The 24,252-nt window shown below is 45.5% G+C and overlaps 1 protein-coding gene and 1 long non-coding RNA gene across 2 annotated transcripts in view; one reads left to right on the forward strand and one right to left on the reverse strand.

Moving 5' to 3' along the window:
• LOC126488368 (uncharacterized) overlaps positions 1-342 on the reverse strand; it is a 56,787-nt gene extending 56,445 nt beyond the window's left edge. Inside the window, exon 1 of the long non-coding RNA XR_007588665.1 lies at positions 255-342. This is a non-coding gene — a long non-coding RNA (uncharacterized lncRNA). The remainder of the gene's footprint in view (positions 1-254) is intronic.
• Positions 48-18,988, forward strand: Tnfsf15 (TNF superfamily member 15). The gene is made up of 4 exons (XM_050121792.1): positions 48-530; positions 10,371-10,413; positions 11,588-11,626; positions 15,017-18,988. Exons 1-4 carry the CDS (start codon positions 282-284, stop codon positions 15,469-15,471), a joined length of 786 nt encoding a protein of 261 aa, XP_049977749.1. The 5' UTR covers positions 48-281; the 3' UTR covers positions 15,472-18,988.
• Positions 18,989-24,252: the final 5,264 nt, after the last annotated feature.

Raw genomic sequence — 24,252 nt, forward strand, 5'->3', positions numbered from 1 at the left:
CCTCCTCCAGGGACTTTCCTGACTTCCCTTCTGTAAAAGAAGGAAAAAGCACATCACATGAGCATACTGTATACAAATATGCTTGGGAAAGCTTTCTCCTTCTTCTTCTTCTCCTTTTTTTTTTTTTTTTTTTCTTAAACCAAACTTGGTTTCTGTTGTAGGCGGCACATTCCCTAGCCGGGCAGGGCGGGCTGCAGCGAGCCATCAGGGGAGGCGGGAGTAAAAAGGGGAGGAGAAGCAGAGCATGAACTCACCCAGTGTGACAGCTGCTCCCTTATTTAATGGGGGGGTCTCTGGTCAGGAGTCAGAAGTGCCTCCAGGAGAGGAGAAGCATGGCTGAGGAGCTGGGGCTGGGCTTCGAGGGAGCAGTCAGAGTGGAAATGCCAGAGGGCAGAGCCAGGCCAGCCGCCAGGAGCAAAGCGTGCTTGGCTCTCATCTGCTGTCTGCTGTCATTTTTCACGGTTGCAGGACTTAGCACCTTCCTGATGGTCAACCAGCCCGGGGCCCCGGGAAGAGACTGTATGCCGCGGGTAAGTACGCTTGCTCCTGCCTAGGGAATCAATGGTCTCTCTCCAGGCAGCTACTCATTCCAGTTTGGGGCCTATGTCAGAACTGTTGGCGGACAGCGTTGCCAGCTTCCCTGTAGAGACTGGGAGGGTGAGAGATGGAAAGGTCCCATCTGGTTCCTAACTCTGGATTTCCAGGGAATTGAGTTGTTTCATCTCATGTTTATACAAGAACAACTCCACAGTCCATTTTTAAGATAATTACAATCATAGTGTACTGATCCTTTGAAAACATTCCTTTTTCTTAAAAACAAAAGGCTCTTAAATTGTTTTACATAATGTACGGTTGTTGAGGTGAAAGAGATAGAAATCACAGGCAAGGAAATAAAGAAAAAGCCTTACTCATAAATCCTCAGAGGTGAAAACTATTAACTATCTAAAGTACATAATTCCTTTCTGTTTTTAATAAAATGGGATTATTCTGAGCTTCCTACATAGCATGAACCTATGTTTTGTTTCTATAATATTGACTCTATGACGTATGGCTGGCTATGTTCCTATATGTGTGATTACTATGACATATGACTGGCTGCACATATGTTCCTATATGTGTGATTACGTTGATGTATGGTTGACTGTACTATGTTCCTATATGTGTGACAGCTCTATGACATATGGCTGGCTGTACTATGTTCCTATATGTGTGATTACTATGATGTATGGCTGGCTGTACATATGTTCCTATATGTGTGACAACTCTATGATGTATGGCTGGCTGAACTATGTTCCTATATGTGTGATTACTTTGATGTATGATTGACTGTACTATGTTCCTATATGTATAGGCTAAAATTTATTTAACCAGTTCCCCTTCTTGGGTTTAGAAATATTCTTCACTGCTCAGCTAAGAACCTAGTGAGCCTAAGGTCTCCCTGGAGAAGCTGTCACCAAAAGGCTGTGGGACTGGAGTTTGGAGAGTGAGGGTGCAGGTGTCCAGGAGGAGCCCAGGAGTGCTGGGAACCCCCAAGAAGGACCTGAAAAGTCAACGACTATTCTTTAGTGGGAAATGTCCCGCATGCTCTATGAAGGCTGATTAAATTTTAGTCCCAAGAATTCAACTATAAAGGAGAAAATGGGCAGCTTAATTGGAAACCTGGTCTCAGTCCTGGACCATTTCCACATCATGGCTAATGTATAACTCCTGCCACTCCATCAGGGTCAGCAAACAGTGCTTGCGGCAGCCATGTGCCACGGCTTATAGATGCAGACACGTACAAGTAGACCAGAAAGGCTGCTTAGGTTAGAAGAGAACTGGAGGGGATGAGAAAATGGGAGGTCAGGCTTTGACCCCAGACACACCACACACACACACACACACACACGACTAAGAGACTTCAGGGAACTCTCCAACCAGAAGGTTACAGCTGTCTTGAACGAAGTATTACTAAGTGGCCTCCAGCAACCCGTGCCTCCCTGGACTCTGAAGGGGTGGCGACATACAATAGGATTCTATTACCAGGATGATGTCTGTAATCCCGATGTTGGCAGAAACCAAAGAACATCACCTAGGCTACCAGTGGATGCTGCAGTCCAGGAAAGGGAATTGGCAGGGGAAGTGACCAGACAGGAAGACCCATCAAGGAGGGCACAAAGTGTTACCACAAATAGCAACAACTCAGAATCCCCTTCTTGCCTCTCCTACTCAGGTGCTCGAGACTTGAACCACACTCGCCTAATCCCTCCCATCCCATCACAAAGAAAACAGTCTCCTGGACAGCAGGGCATGGGTTGGGGGAGGTACACGGGATGCTTGCGGGTGTTGTTTAGCCAGGCTTTAGGACATCTTAGTGCATCAAAATAGAAAAGGGGGTGAGGCTGGGGTGGGTGTGCGGGGTGCTATGGATTTGTAACAGTAACAAATGTACAGTTATGAAGTAGCAACAAAATAATTTTATGGTTGGGGTCACCACAGCATGAGGGACTGTATTAAAGGGTCCCAGCAATAGGAAGGTTGAGAACCAACGTTTTGGAGGAATCTAGAAGGAAGCTAACCCTTGGAAAGGACCTGACTAGAAAATGCAAAAGTTTGGACCAAGAAAAGGGTGGGCAGAGGGAGCAGGAAACATTGGCCATTTTCCTCTTTAGACCTTTGACAGGACTCGAGTGGGAACCAGGGCACAAAGAAGCCAGGTAGGAGCCATGCCAAGAGGCTAGGCTGGCCAGGAAGGAGTCACACTGAGGAGGGCAGAGATGGGAGCAGAAACTAAGTCAAAATATGGCTCTCAGGTCCCTGTGCTTAAACTCCAGTTTGGCCATTTGTGCCCAAGTGAAAAACAGGCTCTTTGCTAAATGTCTTTGAGCTGTTTCTTCTTCAGTCAGAAGGGGGCGTTTCTGTCAGCATGTTAATAAGACAAGTGCAGGGGCGTTTTGCGTGGCCGGAATGTGGCTGAATGGCATGCTCAGGAGCCTGGGATACGTTTACCACTCTATGCCAGGCACCAAACAACCACGAGGGAAACGTGACCTTGGGTCTCAAGGAGCTTAAAGGTTGTTGTGTGAGACTGAAAAGAAAAGAAGCTACTTCTGCCTGCCTGTGCAACAGCCTTTCCCTAGCCTGGCCACAGGGCAGAAGCCTTTGTTTTGCAGATAGGCAGCTGAGGGGGTGGAGACTTCTCCAACATTGGAGGCGGATCCAAGCTTAAAACCAGACAGCCCAAGCCCTGCTCTGCATTCCGGCAGTGCACTAGGTTCTAGATGTCACACCGTGAGTTGAATAAAAGCTTCCGCCGATGCCATGGAGGAAGGTCACAGCTGCTACCCCACGGCAGCCCAGTGAGGATTTTCACAAACCTATGGCACACTCACAATCACCCACCAAGGACTCCTAGCTTGGCAGGAAATTAGGACTGTGTGTGTGTGTGTGTGTGTGTGTGTGTGTGTGTGTGTGAGAGAGAGAGAGAGAGAGAGAGAGAATATGAATGAATCAGAGAAGTGGCCTGGCTCTCTTAAGCTGAGGAAATATAATTGAAAACAAAATTGTCTGCCAACCCAGATATCTCTCTCTCTCTCTCTCTCTCTCTCTCTCTCTCTCTCTCTCTCTCTCTCTGGAAAGGCTGAAGAGAAAGAAATACTTTTATAATTGAATAATCCTTAAACTAAGATGAGATGTGCATGACGGGCAATGGACTTAGAGGTCGCAAAGGAGCAGAGAGATTGCTCTTTGATATGTATGGGCAGCAGATACAGCCCAGCACTCACAGTTCAGTGTAAAGAGTCAAGCGACTCACAGCAGACACAATAGCAGATGCTTTGTTCCTGGAAGAGCTCACTTGCAGGTGTGCATTTATAAATGCATGGAGTAGCCCAGGAAAGGCTGAAAAGTAGAACTTCTTGCTGACGTGAAAGGGAGGCAGGTGGCTGAGCCAGCGAAGGAGGGAAATGCTTTTAAACATTCCTTGAAGAAAGCGTGATGTGTTCCCTATTTTAAAAAAAAAAAAAAATAGAGGCCGTGCAGTGTTTTAGGATCTTCAGATTTATGGGAGGCTAGGCTAATTTGCATTTTGGAAAGGCCATGAGTCACGGCGATCTCAAAGCTAGTCCAGGTTCTAGACTGGCCACTAGCTAGTTTGTCATCTCCCTTCCTGTGGCCTCTGCTTGCATTTGTATAAAATGTGGATAATTAGAAACAGGGTATGTCTGGCATTGTGGAAACTGGCCAACAGCAAGCTTACATCATCATGCTGAGCAGGGAAGTTCCCTCACTGGGAGATTACTTCACAGAGTACAACTTCCCTACCTGCTGTGGAATCTGCCCTTGCAGGACAAAGAGCAGGTTTGGGTGCTGTGGAGCTCTTCTTGGCTTTAAGAATGTCTCAGTGCTCCCTTCTGCACTACAGTCTTGCCCATCACCACAACCTCTCCCCTCAAACCGCTGTGTCAGTGATTTGACCATAGTTGGGTATCCTCCGGGGCCCTGAATGGTTCCACGGCTCCAGAACAGGTGCACTGGCTCTGTGTGTCCTCATCCTCCCCCAGCCCCAGCAGAGAAGATGCTGGAGCCTCTTGGCCCCACGCCAGGCATAGATAGACTGGTAGCAGATTCTGTGCTTTGAATCGCCTGGACAGTGTAGCAGGGCTTCCTGCTCAGCCTGTCACCTTCTGTGCTGTCCTGCCAGACTCTCCTCACATTCTTGCCAGTCCCTTTTAATCTCATTTCTCCGCCTTTCTGATAACTCCTGCAAGCTTCCACTATTTTCTATACCTCACACAGCAGAAATGTCTGGAACACATTAAATGATCAATAAATGCTAGCTCTATTTCCTCCTGGAAAGGTACCAACTGTGCCTGGCAAAGACATTCACTTGGTGTTTTCTGGATGAAAAGGAAGATAAAATACTTGGGCAATTTATCAGCCTTCCGTGATCCTCAGACTCTCAGTCCGCTTTCTTCCTCACACTGTCGTGGGAGTTCTGCAAGACTCCAAGACATCCAGAAAGCTATAAGCAAAGGCGGGATGCTCCCCAGAGGGCTTCCTTACCCACTCTGCCTTGGACAGGACTCTTATCTTCCCAAGGTTTTTCTTGTTTTGAACGTAGGCAATACCCATAATCCCCAGCATTGTCTATAAGACCCAAACAGATGAGATGGAAGAGGTGTGTCCAAGTCTGTCCCATAATGGAGTCACCCCTGCTGTGAGCAGCCGCCAGGGATGACAGTGGTACCTCCAAAGGCAGAACAAGACCAAGCTGCAGGTCACCTCACAGGCCACACTGTCACTCCCTCAAGCAAGCCTGCACCACAGTGAGTACCATACTAGCTTGGCAAACTCCTGTGCCCTTACCCAGCCCGATAGTGTATGCCACCTTGCACAGCGTAAAGGTGTGTCCCAGCCTGAGCCTCATGCCACACAACAAATGAACAACAGCAAGCTGAGGGTTTGAAGTGGACAGTTCCTCTTCTTCACACATTGGCATTATCAAAAGGCAGAGTTCATAGCAAACTATTGATCTACCAAGCCTACAGAATGTCTGTTTGGGGAAAGGAGTAACGCCACTCCTAAACTTCTACAGGATCTTAAATCCACTGCTTCTCATAAAACATAGCCAATGGCAGTTCCTGTTTATAGACAAAGCAATAAAAGCCTAAAGAAGAAGGCACAGACAGCACAGTATTGCTTGGGCCCAAAGAAAGAAGGAAAAGAAATGAATTGATAGCAATTTTAAGTGCAGCCTCCCTGAGCCACAAGGATAGGCCTGCCAGCAAAGAATCTCTAGGTCAGCTGCTGTGCCAGGATTGGGAACGAAGAAATTACGAAGTTGGGATTTCCAAATTTACTCTGCTACAAATGCCTGACTCTTGGCAAGCCTGATCCAGGCCAGGAAAGCAGATGACGCAATGAAATGAGATCAAGTAAGCCGTTCCCAGAGGGATTGATGCTTGTGAAGATACACAGAGAGAGGAAGCCTCACATGCCCTGATTTCTCCTAGATTTGCTGTGGGACGTGTCGCAGGTCATAAAGCATGAATATCTTTTCAATCGCAGCTATTACGACAGAAAGAAATGGACATAACTTCCTGTTTGTGAACGGGATAGACAAGAGCAGGTGACTGCAGCGGGTGGGAGGGAGGCTAAGTGCATCACTACTTTAAAAACACTCACAGGAATTTTTCTGGGGAAATGCCAGGAAATCTAAAGACCAACCCACCGCTAAGCTGTTTGCTGGTATTCCCTGTCAATGCTTAGAAGGACCCTGGTGTACCCCAGGAAGAATTTGATCCAGTGGTTCATATCCCAGGCCCCCTCCCTACCTTTGACTTTGTGAGGCTCTAAACCCCAGTGATAAACTCAACTTGCTCAGACTATTAAAAGGCTTACACGCCAAGGCCCAGTGCAGAGGCCAGCAAGAAGGAACACTTAGTTAATTGGCATGTCCTCCTTCCCACAGCCTTTCTTCTGCCTAGCTTAAAAAAGTAGATTCAGTCAAGAAATGTGTGCAGCCAAGGACACAGTCAGTCTGAGCCAGTAGTCACTACTAGTCAACATACCAAAAAGAAAAAAATCAATGAAAGAAGGAAAATCATAAAATAGTGATAATGTTGCAACCTGTAATAATTAAAGGTCGGGCGATGAGTGGGGAAATTACTAATAATATTTCAAGGGTTAAAGCAAGCTGCAGGTCCTGGACACACCACTGTTCCACTAAGATGTATGTTCGTGAGCGTGCACATTTGCTTTCTTTGTTTTTTTTTTTTTTCTTGTTGTTGTTTTTTGTTTTTTTTTTTTTTCTGACTCTGGTTTCTGGCCAACCCTTACAACTTTCAACAAACATTTCCAGAGCCCCAGCCGTGTTCCACACAGACTTTAGGGGCCCTTTAGAGACTGTAGTACCAACAGGCCATGACTACTCAGCTCTAAGTGGTTCAAATGTTGTTGGTGTTGTTGCTACATTTATTTTGTTATGTGTACAAGTGTTTTGCCTGTATGTGTGCATGTATACCACACACATATCTGGTGTTCAAGAAGGTGAAAGACACTACCAGATCCCCTGAGAGTGTGGCTGCAGCTGGCTGTGAGCCACCGCATGGATGCGGATGCAGGAATTGAGCCTGGGTCATGTGCAAGAACAGCACTTGCGTTTACGTGCTGAGCATCTTCCCAGAATAAAAGGCTTTAATCTTACCAAAATTATCTCTCTCCCAGATTTCTGGGTTGAAACACTGGCTAGTGTCACTGAATCTAAACTGTGCTCCATCGTTTGCTCCTCTTTGCCTCTGTCCTCCTAAGGTCTGGAAATCTGCTAATTTTGTAGATTACATAATCCAGTAAAAACACAGGCACTTCCCAGGCTACTGGGCCAGAGTGGTTAAGAGCAGACCAGCCCTTCTGCCTAGCAAATTCTCCTAGAAGGAAAAGCATTGTCACCAGAAATAAAATTGAATCCTGATTCTCAGTCCTTGGTTTGAGAAGTTATGCTAAAGGGGAATGCCCAGGGTCCATTTGAATTTGGAGAGTAATGAAGCAGCCTTTTGGACTTGTCATCTTCTAAGTACCCCCAAAGTCACCCAGAAGAGACAGAAGAAACCAGGCTGAGAGGATAAGAAAGATGTCCTACTGTCCTGGTGTTGCCAGGAGCTATCTGGAAAGCAGGCATTAGGGCAACTTGGCTCGTGAACCTTTATTTCCCCTCCACAGCAGTAAAAGAAAGGAAGATAGAGTCCCCGCTCCTGTTTTGCCTGCAGATTTTGGGATGGTGCGGTCTTCAACACCTTCCAGCAGGGCACAGCTCAGACTCCACATGTAGATAGTGGCAGTCTGGACCACTAAAACCCCATGCATCTCAACCATATATGGAAATAAGATTTGTGTTCAAGGAATAAAAACCCAACAGAGCCACCAGGAATCTGTGTGCATATCCCAGATATCTGCCCACAGTCCTGGGACTCTTAATCAAAAAGGAATGCTCTAAACCTGCCCTGAGAGTCTGTTCACACAGCATAAGCAGGATGGATGAAACAAGAGGAATCTGACTAAGGCAGGTATACTTCTTGTTTACCAGGAGGAGATCCAATAAAGATCTTCCCAGTACTCTTTGAGCACCTCACTTCCCACTTCCTGCCTCACCAAATAACAAATTCCCTTATTAACTCTGCCCATAGCAAGTCAAGTACCAGATAGAAACCAAACCACTTCTAGGTGCGTCTCCATCCTCAAGACAGCAAACTATGGACATGGGACAGTTTGCCCCAGCAATTGTTTAGGCTTTTCCAAGCCCCTGGGTGAATATGCAGTGTCTTCATTCCCTAGCAGGAAGCCTTGCCATTTTCCAGCTGCCCCCGTGTGCGATTGGGCCTCCTTATCTTGCACAAGCTGTTAGCATGTCTAGTGTGGCTATTGCTCCTCCATCTGGCTGACCTGTCAGGACCTTTAAGCATCTGTTCAGACTGACTCCCCTCACAGTTTCATGTTCGGTGAACCTTGAGCTTGCCCCCACTGCCACCTTGCTGACCCTCTTGACTTCTGCCCCAAGACATCAGGAGCTTGTCTGTAAGCTGTAAGTCACCTGACCAGAGTTAACATGCTATTCCACCTCATGTGGTATATAGAATATTCAACAAGCCCCACTGCCACTATGGGGATGTGAATAGCAACCATTATAGAGTGTTTCATGAGACTGGATGTACTTATAATAAATAAACAGCAGCCGAACCCTCTGTACTTTTAAATCTCTTGATTCATGCACTGTGGCAAATTCTTACAGCTGGAAACACGGGGGCATAAAAAGAAGGAAGCAGTTAAGAAGACAGGCGATCAGTGGGATACAGGATGTCAGGATAAGCGACAATTGTGGGCGGAGAGATGGCTCAGTGAGTCGAGGACCCTCATGGGAAAGCAAATAGCAGACCAGCACGGGTTGTCCTTAGTTCGCCACACATGAACTGTGCATACACATACCTACACAAAAATAAATAAAATGCAATTTCTTAAAAATATAGAACATATCATGAAATGTATGAGGAACCACCAAAGGAGTATGAGCATAGTAGAATCTTAATCATAATAGAATTCTCTCTAGTTAGCCTTCTAGAGAGGAGCTAGGACATAGATGAAAGGAAGAAACCAAAGGCATGAAGCTCTGCCAGGAGGCTTTAGAGGGACCCAGAGAGCAGTAAGCAGGGCCTGGGCATATTGGTGCACTCTCTCCTGTTTTGGAGCCTGTTCCCTTGCACTCACACAGACACACCCTCTCAAGCACACACATGTGCACATTCAGATTTTTAGTTGTAGACACAGATCAGAAGTCCATGCTAGAGGACTGGCTTGAGAAGGTGCACAAGTGTGTGAAAGGCCAGAGTTATGACTAGTCAGTTGAGGGCCTGCTTGCTCCTGGGCCCTGTGCTCAGGCCTGTGAGTCTTGTATTTTCCACATAATCTTTGAGTCGACTGGGGCATTTCTTGTTAGATCTTCTCCTCAGTGCTGCACATAATTGGGGTTTGGTAGTGTTAGTATTCCCAGCTTATAAATGGGTACACTAAACCCAGAGAAGGATGGTGTTTTCCACAAGATCTTATCATTGATAAAAGACAGAACCATAATCCAAATGCATATCTATTTGATGCCAAGGCAACTACCTTTTCTCTGTCATAGGAAACCTGAAATGACTTATGAATTAGGATTGTGGTAGTGGAAGAATCCTTCATGTGTTCTGTGGAAACAGGAAGACTGGCAAGGCTGATGGGAAGGAAAAGGGGATATAGCCATTATTTCTTTGACTGGATCATTTCCTAAGACTTGGAGAGACAAATATTGCATGTTTTCTTTTATATGCGGATCCTCAATTATATTCAATCATCTTTACAGAGATGATATAGATATAGCTATAGAGGGGTGGATTTCATGAAATTAAAAACTAGCTAATCTGGGAAAAGGAAGAACAGCTTGGAAGAGGAAAAGAACAGAATATGAGGATGAATATTGTCAAAGTGCATGATATATATACTTGCGTGAGAATGTGTATATGAAGTTCTCCGTGATGCACAATTAGTATATGCCAATACAAAAATAGTTCAAATCTTCAAAATAAAGTGGCAAAAATAAAATAACTCCCACTATTGGTTTACTACAAGAAATGACAGGGTTCTCAGGCTACAGCAGGGAAACCCTCAAGCTAAAGATAAAGATAAAAGAGAGGAGGACAATGGGGGTCTTCAGAAAGGAAGTGCAGAGCTGAGATGTAAGATCCCCACCAACTGAGATATTCCAATGTTGTTTTCCTCCCAGGAGAGCATCAAGTCTATGGGCATCTGGGCGTGTGTTGAGGTAAGAAGGGCTTTAAGGACTGAACTGTATCTTTCTTTCTCAACAGGCTATACAAAACCAAAATTGTGAACCTTCACCACAGCCAGTTTGTAAGTGTTCATTTTTGATGCCTTTTCTTGGGGGGAGTAAGGGCATTTCTTATAGTTTTAGGATGAAAGTAATTGGGAGTGGGTCTTTAATTGACACATCGCTAAGCCAAGGGATGCAGAGAGACTGAAAGAATAGTGAGGTTCTTCACCCATCATTAAGAAGGTAAAATTGGCCGGGCGGTGGTGCTGCTGCCAGGCAGTGGTGGCACACACCTTTAATCCCAGCACTCGGGAGGCAGAGGCAGATGGATCTCTGTGAGTTCGAGGCCATCCTGGTCTACAAAAGCTAGTTCCAGGACAGGCTCCAAAGCTACAGAGAAACCCTGTCTCGAATCCCCCCACCACCACCACCACCACCAAAAAAAAGAAGGCAAACTGTATTCTGACTACATGCATGATATGCGGCCTGAGTCTAAACTTGCAGCTTCCAGACATGCTGGGCAATGCAGCCTTCAGACAGATCATTCCAGCTGTGTACAGTAAGTCATCTCTGACCGTGGTTGTCCTTCTGGCTAGCTAAGTATGGATGAAAGTAATCAAGTCCGACTAAGGAGTGAGAACAGTTCCCAAAGCAGCAAAAGTATACAAAAGAATCATCGTTACCACTATAGATTATATAGTATAGAACATGTTTAACTTTAATACAAAAGCTAACATGAAATTGTAAGTTCCTTCTTAAAGACTAATGAGAAAAAGGCTCAGAAAGGGAAGAGGATCCGCCAAGGTCATGGAGCAACAGAATGAATGGATCCTACTTCTCCCCCCCCCCCATCCCTTCTCTATTGAGTTATGCAGACACTTCAGTGGATACAGCAAAAGAACCATAAAGAATATAAAAAGTCAACTGGCCCTCACAGAACAATGAGCATGGTTTTTATTAGGCCTGGCTAGGGGCCAGCAACCATGTAAACACAGCATTCAAGGTAGAGATTACTGTGCCCATCTCAGAGACAGAACAGTGTCCAGGCTAGGCAACTCACCCAAAGTCCTTTGCACGCAAGACTCTTATTCCCGAGTCTCCCATGTCCCCAGTGGTGCATCCTACAGACACCATAGCCATTCCAAACACAATGGAGCTGAGCTGCAAGGCATGGGGCCGATGCTCCTCTCTCACCACAGGGGCTGTCGTCACTCTCTAAGCCTTACTCAAAGCATATTTCTTGTTTCGTTACAGACATGCCTTCCAGAGCCAAGCCAAGGGCGCACCTGACAAGTAAGACTTCCTGTACTCCTTTAAACACCATGGGCCATAGACCTGAGATTTCTTTCATTATATTACCAAAACTCACTATGGTGGCTTTGAACGGGCATCAGAATTGACAATCAAGGATTTTGAGTAACTTCTTCTTCCCTGTAACAAAAGCAAGGACCCATGTCTCTCTGGTGCTCGGTGCTCTTCAGTCGGCCTTCTGCCTGTCCATCCTGCTTTTCTCTGGCATACATACACCCAGCCATCCTGAAGTGGTTTTCCTCCATTCTGTGTCTATGAGAGTAATTCTGGCTCTCATAATGGCTGAAAGATTTCTGGACTGACTTGAAGAGGCTGGAGGGCAAGCTCAGTGAGTGGATGCTGCTGCTTCTGAGCCTGGGTACCTACAGTGCTGGTGCTAGGTGCAGGCTCAGTCAGATCCCAGAAGCTCCCTGGACAGTTCCATACTCTGTGAGGTCCATCTCAAAAATGAAGGTGGAAAGCCACAGGGGACGATACTCAGTGGCAACTTCTGGTTTCCACAGGTGAACACACACACACACACAAACACAAGCACACACATAGACACACATGAAGAAAACATTCAGGAAACTCAGACTCAGACAATGATTTGCATGTTCCTAGTCAGACAGATATGCAGTGGAAGAGTTCAAAGTTAAGCTTGCTTCTTTCGGCTACGATTTTCACTGCAGCAGGCTCTCTAATCCAAGTCTGACTGCCGCTGAGCTAACACAGCTTATTGCACTCAGTGCTATGAGGGTTGCCTCTCTAGAGACACAATGGGCCTGGTTTATGCATCATCTGAGAAAACATGTCAATCACCGCATCATCCACAGTGAACTCACAAAGATGTCTATAAGGAGGCGCCAGAGCTTTCCAAGAGCCACTTAATGTAGAGACTAGATGAGTTCACACCCACTCAAGATTGTGCCAAGTTTGCAAAAGAAACCCTAGTCCAGTCAGCAATGGGAAAGATACCTTAGAAGCCCCAGAGTCTAGGTTTCTGGTCACCCACTGGATGTGCAGGTTGTTGAATTGTTCCTTAAGGCAGAAGCTATCCACAAACTACAGTGTCAGTACATAATGGTGATTGCTGTGAGTTTCCAAAGCAGTTAGAGGCAGTTAAGATGTTTTTGTTGTCTCTAATAGTAATAGTTTTGTTGTAAATTATCCTATTTGACATCAGTAGTTTGAAACAAGTTTGGTTCTATCCATTTCCTTTAACTATAGACATCAGCTAATGTGTTTAATTTAATTAGAATTAGGAGTGAAGCAGGCATAAGAACATATGAATTATGTTAAATAGCACAGGCTTACTCTTTAATCTGTCTAAATGAAGCATGGTGCTTTATCTGAACAGAAAAAAACAAGCTCAACTGTACCTAGCTTATTTTAATCTATAAAATGCCCATATTAGTTTTGTCCACTTAATGTTCAGAACAAGGCTCTAAAGAGCCCAATCCTCAACTTCCATATGAGACACTGAGGTGCAGTAGAGAAAGCAAACATGCACAGTTGATTAAAGAAGTTTGCATGGTGCAGAATTAGAGTTGGTACTGGGCCCAAGCAGCCCAGAGCCCAACTTCCGTCCCACAAGTATATTTGGCTCTGGCAGTGTGGGAGAGGAATTGCCTAAATGTTCTGAGTCTCTAGTCCCAGCATGTCCTCAGGCAATTCACTATTGATTACTGCCTGTTTTGTGACATTGGACCACAACATTGTGATGTAATGACAAGGTTGATCTCGCTCTCTCTCTCTCCCTCCCTCCCTCCCCTTTCCCACTCCCTCTCTCCATTCCTCCTCCCCTCCTCCTTTTGGAAGAGAGCTTGTCTGAAACAGAATGCCAGGAAAGATGAATGCATTTCCCAATAGCCGCGGATTTTACACCTCCTTTAGTCCTTCTCACGAGTGGTATTTGTCTTTTTTAGATTTTAGGATTTTTAGATTCTGTAGATGGCACGTGTACAAAAGGAATTTTTCTAGAGGGAGGGAGAAGGGGAGAAAGGAGAGTACAGTCATATATTCCATATTGGTGGGCAACTGTTTTCAGGATCTCCAGCAGACAGTCCAATCATTGGATGATGTAGTCTCTCATAAAAATGATGGAGCAGTAACAAACTCTGCACTTTTCCTCCCCGTGTATGCTAAATATTTCTGGCTTTTAACACCGGATACAATGTAAATACTTCTAGCTTTTAACATCAGATAAAATGCAAGTATTTCCGGCTTTTAACACCTGATACAAGGCAAATACTTCCGGCTATTAACACCCAATACAATGTAAAGAGTTTTACTATATTACCTGGGGAAAGGTGCAAAGAAAAGACACTGTGTGTTCAGTAGATGCTATTTCCCCCCAATATTTTCATTTCCTGAATTGGGGTGAATGATAAGCGCAGGACTGTGGATGGTAAGAATGTTGGTATAGTGACCGAGATATTACATTTGGGAGCAGGCTTTGACAGAAAGTTTGCCAGTTTCTCCAGCTAAGTTAAAAGGGTTTTTCCTTGTGTAGAAAAGGAGGATAATCAGGGCTAATCTGAGAATGTCTTAGCTCAAAGTCAGCTTTGTCTTCCAGACAGTGGGTGCTAGTCATGCTGAGGGTAGGCAAAGCTGAGGGACCTAGAAGAATGATTCTACATGTGCCTTTGCCAATTGGCCAGTGAGGATAACAGGGTGGACTCATCATTCATAGGCCCCAGAATGAGGACTGGGATGGTCTGGTGTCAGGATTTGTCCTGGGTAAGCAAGCTGTTAGTGGTAGATTCTTTTCAGGTGCACAGAAGAACAAAGGGATTTCTTAACTTTCACTGCATCCATGTAGAACAACAGTTTGTGAATAAGAAAACATTTGATGAGGCAGGAATGAATGACCACACCAGGACACAGACTTCAATTCCCAGGAATGCACAGCTCCGACTGTGGACGAAGTACATAAGCTCCTAGAGACCCCAAGGAAAGGGAATGCAGAAAGCAGGGACTGGAAAGCTGGCTGAGTCTGAGAAGTGCTTGCATTGCAGCATGAGGACTTCAGCTTGAATCTCCAGCAACCACTGAGAAATCTCGGCAGAGCCACTCATGCCTGTGTCCCTAGCCCTGGAGTGACAGAGATAAGTGGGTCCCTATAACTTTCCAGCCAGCCAATCTGCTCAAGTTAGTAAACTCCAGGCTCAGTGAAAACCCATGTCTCAAAACATAGGGTGAAGAACTACTGAAAAGGACACCCCATTTCTATCTCTGGCCTCCACATGCACCTGCACGCACACATGTAGACACAACACAAACACATAGGCACATGCACACACACTAAGAAAACAGGAAAAGAGGACAAGACTTTATCAAAGGCCATGGGTCCTGACCTGTGCCAATTAAACTTCTCTCCTGTATTTGCAGTTCTTAAGCAAACTCCAGGGCCACATCTGCAAAATCAGTTTCCTGCTCTGCACTGGGAACATGAACTAGGCTTGGCCTTCACCAAGAACCGGATGAACTATACCAACAAATTTCTGGTGATCCCCGAGTCCGGAGACTATTTCATTTACTCCCAGATCACATTCCGAGGGATCACATCTAGGTGTAGCAACATCAACCAAGGAAGACGACCTAACAGGCCAGACTTCATCATCGTGGTTATCACCAAGGTAACAGACAGCTACCCCGAGCCCTCCCACCTCCTCACAGGAACCAAGTCTATGTGTGAAATAAGTAGCAACTGGTTTCAGCCCCTCTACCTTGGGGCTATGTTTTCCTTGGAAGAAGGGGACAGGCTGATGGTTAATGTCAGTGATCTCTCCTTGGTGGATTACACAAAAGAAGATAAAACTTTCTTTGGCGCCTTCTTGCTATAAGGAGAAACAACCACAATCATGTAGGGCCTCCTTGACCCCTACTTCCCACTTTTCTTTGCTCATGTGGAACTATAATCAGGGGTGTGGGGGATCAAGGATGGGGGACAGAGGTTTATCTACATAATTTAGGAACCCACGATGATTCTCTCTATATGTTTTGGACTGAAATAGTAAATGGAAAACTCAGAAGAACTCGTGTTTGCTAGAGACCTGCTGGGTTTTCAAAATTAAAACAGCTATCTCCAATGGCTCAATCTACTGCTCTCCAGACATGATGTTTCTGAGATGTCCTCCTTCCTGTTCATTGATTAGTTGAGGATGCTTAATCAGTGACTCTAGTCTGGCTCCATGGTCAGAAAGGGAGAATGGAATGTTCTGCCTGCATCTATCCCCATGGCGCATGAGAGCATTGCGCAGCACAGATTTACTGTAAGGACTGGCACAAGAGCAGCCAAAATGATCTGCTCACCTCCCCCACTAAACCCAAACCTTGTATCAAGGGCCTTCAAAGCTGCCCGTGGCTAGTCTGGGCTGCTTGGAAGTTTATCAAAGACAGGGATCTTCTGGCATCCCGGGATGCCTGAAGCTCTGGGAAGTTCCCCATCAGGTATTCATTTTGCCCCTGTTTGCGGAAAACTGGAACTCAAATTTTCTCTATTGAGTTTGTTAAATATATATATATATAATATGTATATTATATATAACATATATAATATGTATATTATATAACATATAATATATTTGTGTGCATGTGCATATGTGAGCATGTGCATGTGTGCGTGTGTGTGTGTTACTGTCCAGAAGGGCATGACCAACCATTCCTAACTGGACTCAAATCAGCACTTCTGTTTCCAAGGTACTGGTCCCACAGCAAACATGAGGCCACTGCTGTGTAAAGCAAGATGGGGAAAGAATGTTTTCTAAAAACATGTGGTGGCGTCAAGGGTGGTGGTACACATCTTTAATCCCAGCATGGGGGAGGCTGAGCCAGGAGGATTGTCATAAGTTTGAGGAAAACCAGGCCTAAGTAGTAATTTTCTGGCAAGTCTGGGCTATATAACAGGATCTCCTCTTAAATTAAAATTTAAAAAAAAAAAACATAGAAAATAGACTGGTCCTCAAAGATAAAGTAATATATTCAAGGATTTGGGAAAGAGGGCATTTGTTTTGAAAAATAGCTAATTTAGTGAAAAATATTTTGCTGGTTAAATGCTTCTCAAAAAGCAACAGAATTCAAATAGATTCCATAAACATTTATCTGGGACTTACTCGCCCTGGGGACAGAGAATCAATTATTTTAGTCTCGGGCCCACTCATCCTCCATCATCTGTGGAGCTTCCCGTCACTCTGCCTATGGTAGCTGAGTAATCAGCTGACCTGAGACACATGGGTATTTTCTTATTATGACTGTGGGCACCATTTGACAATCAATAACAGAATGATTTGCATTTCTTCTTGAGTGTTGTTATAACAGATAAGCAAGGGCAGTTTCCCATAAATAAACAAGAGGGGATGTAAGACTACAACTCCCTACGGTGAGATCCAGCATTGAAACAGCAAATAGAAAGAGATTATTGCTATTTACTGACCTCAAAATTTGACACAAAGACCTTTGAAAATACTAGAACTGTATGAATGGCCTAGATGTGCTCTGGAAAGTCTATGTCCCCAGCAAAAGCAAAAGTCATAGTCATCTTTCATAGGTCATTGGAATTTTGACCTTAGCTGGTTTTGGGTCTGTTTGACTAAACGCAGTTGCAAGGCTGTAACTTCTGAGTTGATTTGTTGTCTAACTAAGGGATAGTGGGAAAAAGGAAAGTGATCTTCTACCATCTCTTGGAACAGATTAGGTTTCATGCACGCCAGAGCCCTTGGATCTATTTCCATGCAAGCTCCTTCACCCCAAAGGAAATTCCAATTCCATGCTTGGCAGTCACTCCTTGGCTTATAGAAGTCCACGAGTTCACTGTGCACAAGGCATGGCCATTGCCAGCAGTCTCAAGTCCTTACTCAATCAGGTTCCCATGATTGTGACATTAAGGATTAATTTCTAGAGCAGGTTTGTTTATATCCTGTCCCTTGCAAAATACATGCAGATATGCCTGGCCTCAAAATCCCCTGGTTGTTAGGGCTTAGAGTCCTGGGACTATTGCGCTATTTTCAGTATTTTATTAAAGCTTGCATCATTGCTCTGAATGCTGGCAGTATTCTAGCAAATTGGCTGCTAGCCTTTGGAGGATTCGCTGAGCCCTTAGTAAAGGTGACGGTGCTAGCTTAGAGTGGTCACACTTGTGCCTTGCTAACACTTCCCGAGCTCTGTGACACAGTTGCCTCTTCCATCTATCTGGCCATCTGAGGACACTCACAAGCCCATTTTGCTGTTACTTTTTCAGAGTGACGCAGTCTGTTCATGGGAAAGGCAGAGCTGGAAGTCTGTCTTCCGAGAAGTCTGTCTTCCCACTCTACTCTTGGCAAATGATACTGGTTGATGCAACTAGGGGAGAATTGAAGAAAGGCAGGAGAAATATCTTTGACTACCTATGGGGCAATATAGAAGAGTAAGGAGATTTACACATGGTACCTATACCTAAACCAATTTTCTGCCCCCGAATAGATGTTTTTTACCTGGTAGTGATAGCTTATTCTCTGGAGATAGTCAAGCAAAAAGAAAGTTTTGTAGAAGCTATTGCATCACGGAGGTCAGGAGAGGGAGTAAGTCAAAGGATTCCTCTTCCAGATCTATGACCATGTGGTCACCTTTCTATCCGATCATAACAAACCTGACAGCTCTGCCAAGAGTTCTGGGGTTCCCACTGGGCTAGAAAAGTAATCTCCCCCACACTATCAACTCTGGGGTCTTAACCAGTAGATAAGATGTCATGGGATTTTAGAGCTGACATGAACTGCAGAGTTTTCTATCCAAATTCACATCACTTCAAGTGAAGAAACACAGGCCGAGGGAGAGATGCTATACGAGGCTTGGTGCAGGAGAGCCTGATAGAGTGTGAAGACTGAGCTGGGCTTCCTGTCCCCAACACCCAGCTCAGCAGCCTTTCCATTTGATCTGGGGATTGCTGGCTGGTTTGGGTTTTTATTTTATTTTATTTTTACTTTTTTGAGCACCTGTCACACTTAGACATGTTCACAACAAGAGGGTCAGTGACAGGAAGTCCTGCTCTGCTGTGTGCACGCAGGGGGAAGGAGACCCACAGTAGTAAACAGAATAGTGAACTTAGATGATTTTAGTCTTAAAGTGATTAAGACACACCATTTTCCCCTCTTTTGTCTCAGAGGGCATACAGGTGTTCGCCTGATTTTAGTGATAAGCCCTATGTGCTTTCATTGGTTGTATGTTTTATGTTAAAACGTCACATCGCCATGGTACAATGCATATTGTATGTTGTTGGGTCTGTAATTAACTAGTATGCATCACATGTATGAATTCTAATCTCTGTATATGAAAATTTATGTATGTTAACATATATAATAGTTGTAATTTAATAAATTGGCAATGAGGCTGCAGGAATTTGATTGTGTCAATTCTTTTTGATATAACACAATTCTTTTTGGATTCTTTGTGAATTTCACATCATGTACCCCAATCTCACTCACCTCCCAGTCCCTGTATATCTGTTCCCACCCCCCACCTCAGCAGCATCCTCGCCAAAAGAACCCCCCAAAAATAATTAAAACAAACAGAAAACTCACCTTACCCCTCTGTCTTTCCAACACCTCTTCATTCCTCCCAGGGACAATGGGTGCTGCAGTGTGTCACAGAATATAGCTTTGCCCAGGCAGCTCTACGGCAAAATGGTCATTGCGATGGGTGTGTTGTCTGGTTCAAGGCCTCTGGCACACAGCCATCACTGGACCCTCTCCCAAACTCCTCTTGATTATCCCACTGCTGCTTCCCCAAGTCACAGAGGTCCTTCTGCCATCATCCCAGGACAAGTCTGTTCGTATATCCCAGCAGGTCATAGATGGGGTAGACGTCAGGGTGTATCAAACCAAGTCCCTGGATGTGGAGCTGGATAGTAGCTGAGCTGGTCTGTCTGGACCACTACGTCCACCACCCTGTCAGGTGAGGGGCAGAGCCAGCTCTCCCACACCCATGGTGAGGGTTGGGTCATCTCTCCCAAATGTGTAGGGAGGGGAGAGGGGTCTCCCAATGAGGGATGGGGTCAGCTATCTCAGGGCCAGTGAGTAGCAAGGCCAGCTCAGCACAACCTTTGGATTTCAACATGATTGGGTCCTATGACCCCTGCAGTAGCATGGGCCATACGTGCAGGAAGAACACAGAACCAGACATGGCCCTTGGCAGCTCAGGCCCAGACTGGCATGGCTTTGGTGGCAGCATGGCCCTCAGACATCAACATGGCCACAGGTTGCAGCCTAGACCCCAGGCATCCATGTGACCTTTGGTGGCACCAGGTGCCATAGATATCAACACAGACCCTGGCTGCGGTAGGACCAAGACCCAGACATGATCCTCACAGCAGCCCCTGCCAGGATGTCACCATGACCCCAGGAGGCAGCACAGGGCACTCAGACTAGCATGCCCCCTGCAACAGCATGGCCCAAGGACAATTAACATAGTCCCAGGTGGTGGCCCAGACCCCTGGCATTGACCTAATCTTCAATGGTATCAGGAATCATGGACAGATTATATCAACTATTTTATCAATCAGCTCATTTATTTTTATTTCTGGATAAATATCCAAGGGCAAGAACCTCTTGGGACTTTAAAAAAAGTACATCTAGGTGACAAGGGAGATGGCTCAGCCACTAAAATGCTTGCAACACAAACAAGAGAATCTGAGTTTGTATCCCCCAAAGGGACATGAAGGTCAGATGGGTGTGACAGCCATCTGGAGCTCCAGCTTTGGAAGGTGAGACAGGGATCCTTAAAGCAGGCTTCATGATGAGACTAGCTGCATCACTGATCCAAGATGTGTTTTTAACCGAGAGATCCCATTGCAGTGAATAAGATGGGAAGGAACTGGGGAAGATCCAACACCAACATGAACCCCCACTTACACATGCACATATGTCCCACAGACACACTGACGTGTGCCCTCACACATGAGAACACACACATATGCATGCGTACCACACACACATAGATATGAAAAAATACATCTGGCTGTTCATACCCTCAGCATGATTAAAATGGACTGTAAAACACAAACAGATTGAGCCATGCTGGCAAGGAAGCAGGAGAGCAGGGCTAGTCCACTGGCTTCCATTAATGGAGCCAGGCACTGCAGCTCAGTGTGGCAAACATCCCTGAAACAGTAAGAATAGAGTGGGAACACTGATGGACCTGGGAGCCCGTGCCTGAAGTTAGGCCTGTGTCTCCCATGCAAACAGCAACCATGGACTGGAGAGGGCTTTTGCTGTGCAAGTGTAGGTCCTGAGTTCAGATCCCTAATACCTAGATGAAAGGTATTGGGTTAGCCAGGGTGAGCCAGGGTTAGCCAGTCACAGATACCTGGAATCCCAGTGCATGAGAAGAGGGGAGAGAGAAGGATCATAGGTCACTAGCCCGTGGAGAAAATAGTGACCTCCATCTTCAGTAAGAGGCCCTCTATCGGGAGAAGCAATAAAGAGTGCTAGAGATGGATAGCCAATGTCCTCCTCGGGCCTACACGTACACTCACTTGCACACATCTCTACACAGAGGCGCACACAAACAGCAGTCAGAATAACTCAGGCTAAGCGTGGTGGTCCATGCATGTAAACCCATAGCTCAGGAGCCTAAAAAAGAGGAACTTGAGTTCAAGACCAGCCTGGACTTACAAAGTGAAATAAATAAATAAATAAATAAATAAGCAAATAAATAATCCATATCTGCTAACTTATCAGAGCAGTAGACCAGCTCACTTCTGGTGCTCAGTCAGTATTAGTGTGAACTACCTTAAACTGCCAATTTTTTTTGCAAGGTCTATATAGTCCTGGCTGTCTATATGTAGACCAGGCTGACCTCAAACTCAGAGAGATACACCAGTCTATTTCCCAGGTGTCCAACATTAAATTGACATTTTTATTTTACATACCAATCACAGTTCCCCCTCCCCTTCTTCTACTCCTTCGAACTCCCCCACAGCCCTCATCCACGCCTCAGAAAGGGTAAGGCTTCCCATGAGGAGTCAACAAAGTCTGGCATATCAAGTTGAGGCAGGACCAAGCCCCTACCCCAGTATGGAGGCTGAGCAAGGTATCCCTCCATAGGGAATGGGCTCCAAAAAGCCATTTCATACACTAGGGATAAATTCTGGTCCCATTGCCACTGGTCCCACAGACTGTCCAAGCCACAGAACTGTCATGCACATTCAGAGAGTCGGCCCTATGTAGGTTTCTCAGCTGTCAGTCCAAAGACAGTGAGCTCCCACTACTTGGGTCAGCTGTTTCTGTGGGTCTCCAGCTCATGATCTTGACCCCCTTGCTCATATAATCCCTCATTCCTCTCCTCTCTTTAACTGGACTCTGTGAGCTTGACCCAGTGCTTAGCTGTGGATCTCTGCATCTGCTTCCATCAGCTACTGGATGAAGGTCCTATGATGACACTTAGGGTAGTCATCAATCCGATTACAGGGAAGGTCAGTTCAGGCACCCTCTCCACTATTGCTAGGAGTCTTAGCTGGGGTCATCCTTGTGGATTCCTGGGGGTTTTTCTAGTACCAGGTTTCTCCCTAACCCCATATGGTTCCCTCTATCAAGATATCTCTTTTCTTGCTCTCCCTCTCTGCCCCCCCATTCAACCCTCCCATTCCCTCATGTTCTCCTCCCCCTCCCCTTCACCCTTCGACTCCCTAAATAGACATTTTAAGGGTTAGATCATCACATATTAGGAAATCTATCTCTCCCTCTACAGGTGTAATCAGACCGAAAGGGCAGGGGAATGAGACTCTGTTGGAAGCATCTCCTCCAAATCTGTGGCCAGCCTGGGGAAGCCTCGCTGTCCTTCCCCTCCTCATTCACCTGTGCCCATCCCTAGGAATGATGGAGACCAGTTTGTTCTTGATTCTTGTAACATGGAACGAATCACTGGCCTTAAATGCACGAACAGTCAATGCCAGTAAAAATTCATTTCAATTTCCAGAGGAAAAATAGTGATGGAAGTCTAACCACGTTTTCCAACAAATTCTCCAAATGGCTCTCCATCTCCAGGAACTCTAGAGCAAAGAGGCAAAGCCATTTACCTTCTCTCGAGGGTTGGTGTAGCTACCCACAGGGGACACCCAGTGACAGATGTGATTCGCCACCTCAAAAGACTGATGTTGCCATTCTGGCTGTTAGCTAGTACAATCACAGTCAGTAATGAGCTGGCGTCTACCCACCTTACACAATACACCATTACAATAATAATCAGCACTAACGTTCCAGTACAGAATCACACAAAGTGCAGCAGGTGAAGGACGTAAGATCCATGTTCGAGGTCCTGGTATGCCAGTTTGCCTATTGCGAGGCCTTGGGCCAATGCTGTTAAGTTTCCCTTTCCTTCTTTGATAAAGAGCAAGCACCAAATTTAGCCCTAAATGGGATGTCTGTATCAAACCCTTCCTTTAAAGGTTTGGTGATCTGTGCTGAAAACGAAACTGAAGGACTGTGAGAGTGAGTCAGAGGTGGCAGTGACTCCAAGGAAACATCATCTCCGAACATAGCAGGCTGGCGCACATATGAACTCAGGGACTATAACACAATGCAGAAAGCCCACACAGGTCCAAGCTAGACACAGTCCCAGCGAGAAGAAGGAGAAGGGGAAATGGACACAAATCCTACCAAGCTATTTGCACTGATACCTGGTGAGAGGGGCAAAATCAGTTTTCTCCAATGGAGAGATATATAAGCCACACTCCAGGGCAGGCCCCGAGCTCAGGGGTCATTAACCAAACAAAACAAACTCCATGTTTTGTGTGCACTTTTTGTTGTTGCTGTTACAATTTGGTGGGCTTAGTCTTTTTAGTTTTTGCTTGCTTTGTTTTACTGTTTTTTTGTTTGTTTGGTTTTTGGTTTTTCAGGGGGAAGTGTTGAAAAAAAGAGAAAGAATACGAAGTTGGGTGGGTAGAGAGGTGGGAAGGACCACCCGAGATTTGGGGAAGGAGTTAAATATAATCAAACTATATTGTTTTAAAAATAATAAAAATGTAATTAAACAAATGAACAGGGTTGGATATTCTGTGCCCTGGCACTTGAGTTTCAAATGTGCTCCTTCGATCAGCTATGTCTAGGGAGTGGAGAACACTTCTCCAAGAGAAAGCAGAACTGCGGCCCTGCGCTTGGGGACTTTTCTCCTCTTCAGTGCAGGAAACAGAAAGGTAACTGGAACTGAGATGTGTCTCCCTTTGACTTCCAGTCGAGCTTGGTGGCCCCTCTCCATCCCACATCATTGGAGATGCCATCCTGGCAGGCTACTATTGAACCTGAAGCCCAGCATTGACAGCTGGCGTTTCCCCTGTCCTGAGCTTCAATCCTTCCCTAAGTCACCTTATTTCATAAGGCTATGAAGTTAGTCTTTTCTCGCTGAATAGATGAGGGGAATGAAGCCCGAGAGATGAAGTTCACTTGCCCAAAATAACTCTGCTGAGCCAGAATTCTAATCCAGAGAGGATGAAAGGACCCATCGGTCAGACTTCTCATACAGTAGTCAATAACAACAGCTAACTGACAGTTTGAGCTCTTTGCACGCCTCATCCATCTCATTTGCTCCCCAGAGCATCATAATTTCCACAGAGCCTGTCAACAGCCACCCCTGCTCCTCCAGCCATGGCAGCCTCGGGA

Source organism: Alexandromys fortis, unplaced genomic scaffold, assembly GCF_014885135.2.
Source record: "Alexandromys fortis isolate MF-2015 unplaced genomic scaffold, M_Fortis_MF-2015_v1.1 scaffold_183, whole genome shotgun sequence".
Taxonomy (NCBI): Eukaryota; Metazoa; Chordata; class Mammalia; order Rodentia; family Cricetidae; genus Alexandromys; species Alexandromys fortis.

What these genes read in the sequence shown, in the direction of transcription:
- Tnfsf15 (XM_050121792.1), top strand. Translation starts at nt 282, where the DNA reads ATGGGGGGGTCTCTGGTCAGGAGTCAGAAGTGCCTCCAGGAGAGGAGA. An exon ending in GAAGAGACTGTATGCCGCGG is followed by an intron (nt 531 to 10,370) that starts GTAAGTACGCTT and finishes CTTTCTCAACAG; the next exon opens with GCTATACAAAACCAAAATTG. An exon ending in ACCTTCACCACAGCCAGTTT is followed by an intron (nt 10,414 to 11,587) that starts GTAAGTGTTCAT and finishes GTTTCGTTACAG; the next exon opens with ACATGCCTTCCAGAGCCAAG.